The 2500-nt window shown below is 36.2% G+C and overlaps 1 protein-coding gene across 2 annotated transcripts in view; it reads right to left on the reverse strand.

Moving 5' to 3' along the window:
• Window positions 1-2500, reverse strand: part of LOC125042570 (sushi, von Willebrand factor type A, EGF and pentraxin domain-containing protein 1-like) — a 38496-nt gene that overhangs the window by 12809 nt on the left and 23187 nt on the right. For both annotated transcript variants that reach the window (XM_047638284.1, XM_047638283.1), the window contains exon 5: window positions 322-471. In XM_047638284.1, the coding sequence (XP_047494240.1) occupies window positions 322-471 (150 nt within the window). The remainder of the gene's footprint in view (window positions 1-321; window positions 472-2500) is intronic.

Consider the following 2500-nt stretch of genomic DNA (forward strand, 5'->3'; position numbering starts at 1 on the left):
GGTGAGCAGCGTGACAGGGGATAGCGATAAAGGGTGTGGTGTATGAATGATAGCGATGAGGAGCATGGTAATAGTGAAAATGATGCTATTGGTATATGTGAGTGATAATATAAGGAATGATAAAGGCAATGGTTATGATATGATGATGATGATGATGATGATGATGATGATGATGATGATGATGGTGATGATGGTGAAGATGAAGATAAAGATGAAGATAAAGATGACAATAACGAAAACAACAACACAATAAATGACAACATAATATAAACCACCCCAATAATAACACTAACCCCCCATAAGAAAACCAAAACCACTCACGGTACTGGCAGATCCAATGCAGATAATTGAGTTCGCAGCCGACGTCGTTCCAGAGCCACTCCCGGCCTCCGTCCAGCACCGCGCAGTTCTGCTGGCCGTTGTAGTTGTTGGGCTGGTCGCGCCCCCAGCTGGGCTTCTCCACGATCTCGTCTGCGGGCGGGAGGGGGGGGGGGTTAGAGCCTTTGAAGGGGGTGTGGAAGAAGGGGTTCTGAATGAGTCTAAGGAGGTTTCGTGGGGGATTGAAGGGAGTCTAAAAGAGGTCTTAGGGGTTTTAAGTTATTTGGGGGGAGTCTAAAGCAGTTATTAAAGGTTTATTATAATCTTTTGAAGGGTTTATTTAGAAGTTCTGTGAAGGTTAGAAGGGATTTTAGGTTTTTTTAAGGTCTTTGGGGAGTCTGAAGGTAGTCTAAGGAAAGTTTAGGTATTAGGGGTTTTAATTTTGGGGGGAGTCTGAAAGCGTCTGATGTATTATTTTGAAATACCTAATTAATTATGCAAATATGGCCAATTTTTGGTAATCTGTGTTCAGTCATAAGAGGAGTTCATTGGTCAGCAGCGAAGGAGAGATAAAGAGAGAGTGATGATAATAATTAGTGTCGCTAGCTTCATTAGATGTATAATGAGCGAAGCCAATTAAAAAGCGATCTTAACTAGGCCATTATTTTTAGACGTAATTTACTCAGAATGATAGATAAAAAAAAAGGAGGGTATACAAAGAGAAACGAAGGAAGGGCGGTGGGAAGAGAAAGATAAAAAATAGACAAAAAAGGAATTTAAAAGCAATCGAATTTAATTTCTTGCGAAGTGACAGAGAACGAAAAGAAAAGAAAAAATAATCAACAGTAAATTCCTTTTGATTCCCCGATGACGTCACAATGATTAAGCCTCACACGTTCTGGTATTAATAAAAAAAATCAAACCCAAAATAACCCAAGACAACGGGTTAAAAGGGCGTCACGCAACAGCAGAACTGGGACATGAAGGCGATGACGTAACACCCGTTCGCAGATCTTGCCGCGTGACGTCACGGGTTATGATGCGTGCGCCCGGCGAACTTCGCTTGTTTTGGAAATGGATTTAAGACAAAGGGAAAAAGGTAGTTTTTCTGAGGGTTCAAGGGATGGAAGACTGGTAGGTGGGAGTTTGGATAGTAAATTAATATTTTTAATAAGAAATCGTATTTTGCTTTGTGTTTCTCATGGAGGTGCATTGTGGGTAAGATTTATAGTAAATGATTATTTTCATCAAGAATTCGATGCGTTATTTTTAGCACACTGAAATAATGTTGTGTTTTTTTAATTATGATGTATGGCTATCCATTTTTTCATTGTCTTGTCATAATTAATGGTAATTATAAGTTTATTTTTATTTGTCAAATCCATTATGAATCGTTTCAATACATTTCAATTTAACGGTTCTTGTAACATATTTTAGAATTGAAATAAACAACATAAAAGAAATATACTCATCACTAAAAACACACTAAGAACTATGTAATACAGTGACATGCAAATTTGATGTTGCCATAGGATTGCACATTCTGCCTCATCATCTCGCCGTTGCAGACAATAAGATGCATTCGTCAGTGAGTTTCAAGGTACTTAAAACTCATTCAAAAGAGCTTTCTAGTTATATAAACAGACTATTTTGACGTTTCGAAACACAAGGCATTTTAAGAATCATTAACCATTTTTTAAAAATAACCAAAATCTACTCGAAACAAATCTGAAAATTAACATTAATATTTACAAAGATTAAAAACATAACACGAAAGCAATCCTAAATACATCTCTAAAGACAAAATCAATATGAAATAGAGAGACAGAAGAGATTAACAACGAAAGAAAGAAAGAAAACAAGTATTCGAAAGTGAAAGAGAAGATTTCCAATACATCCTTTTATTTTTCTTTGCAACAATGAAAGTCTCTCTCCAGCCTCTTGATTCAGTGTGTTTGTCCAGGAATTTTATTGAAGGAATGTGATTATTTTCTTGTTTTTTTTCTCTCTCTCTCTTTTGTCTGACTTAATCTCGGAAAGGGAAAGGAGATAAGAATGAGCGACAGGGATTGGAGAGGATGATTTTTCATGTGTACATAGACATACATTCTCACTGTACATATACATATACACACATAAATAAATAAATAAAAATATATATGTATATATATATATATATATA

This window comes from Penaeus chinensis, chromosome 32 (assembly GCF_019202785.1).
Source record: "Penaeus chinensis breed Huanghai No. 1 chromosome 32, ASM1920278v2, whole genome shotgun sequence".
NCBI classification, from domain to species: Eukaryota; Metazoa; Arthropoda; class Malacostraca; order Decapoda; family Penaeidae; genus Penaeus; species Penaeus chinensis.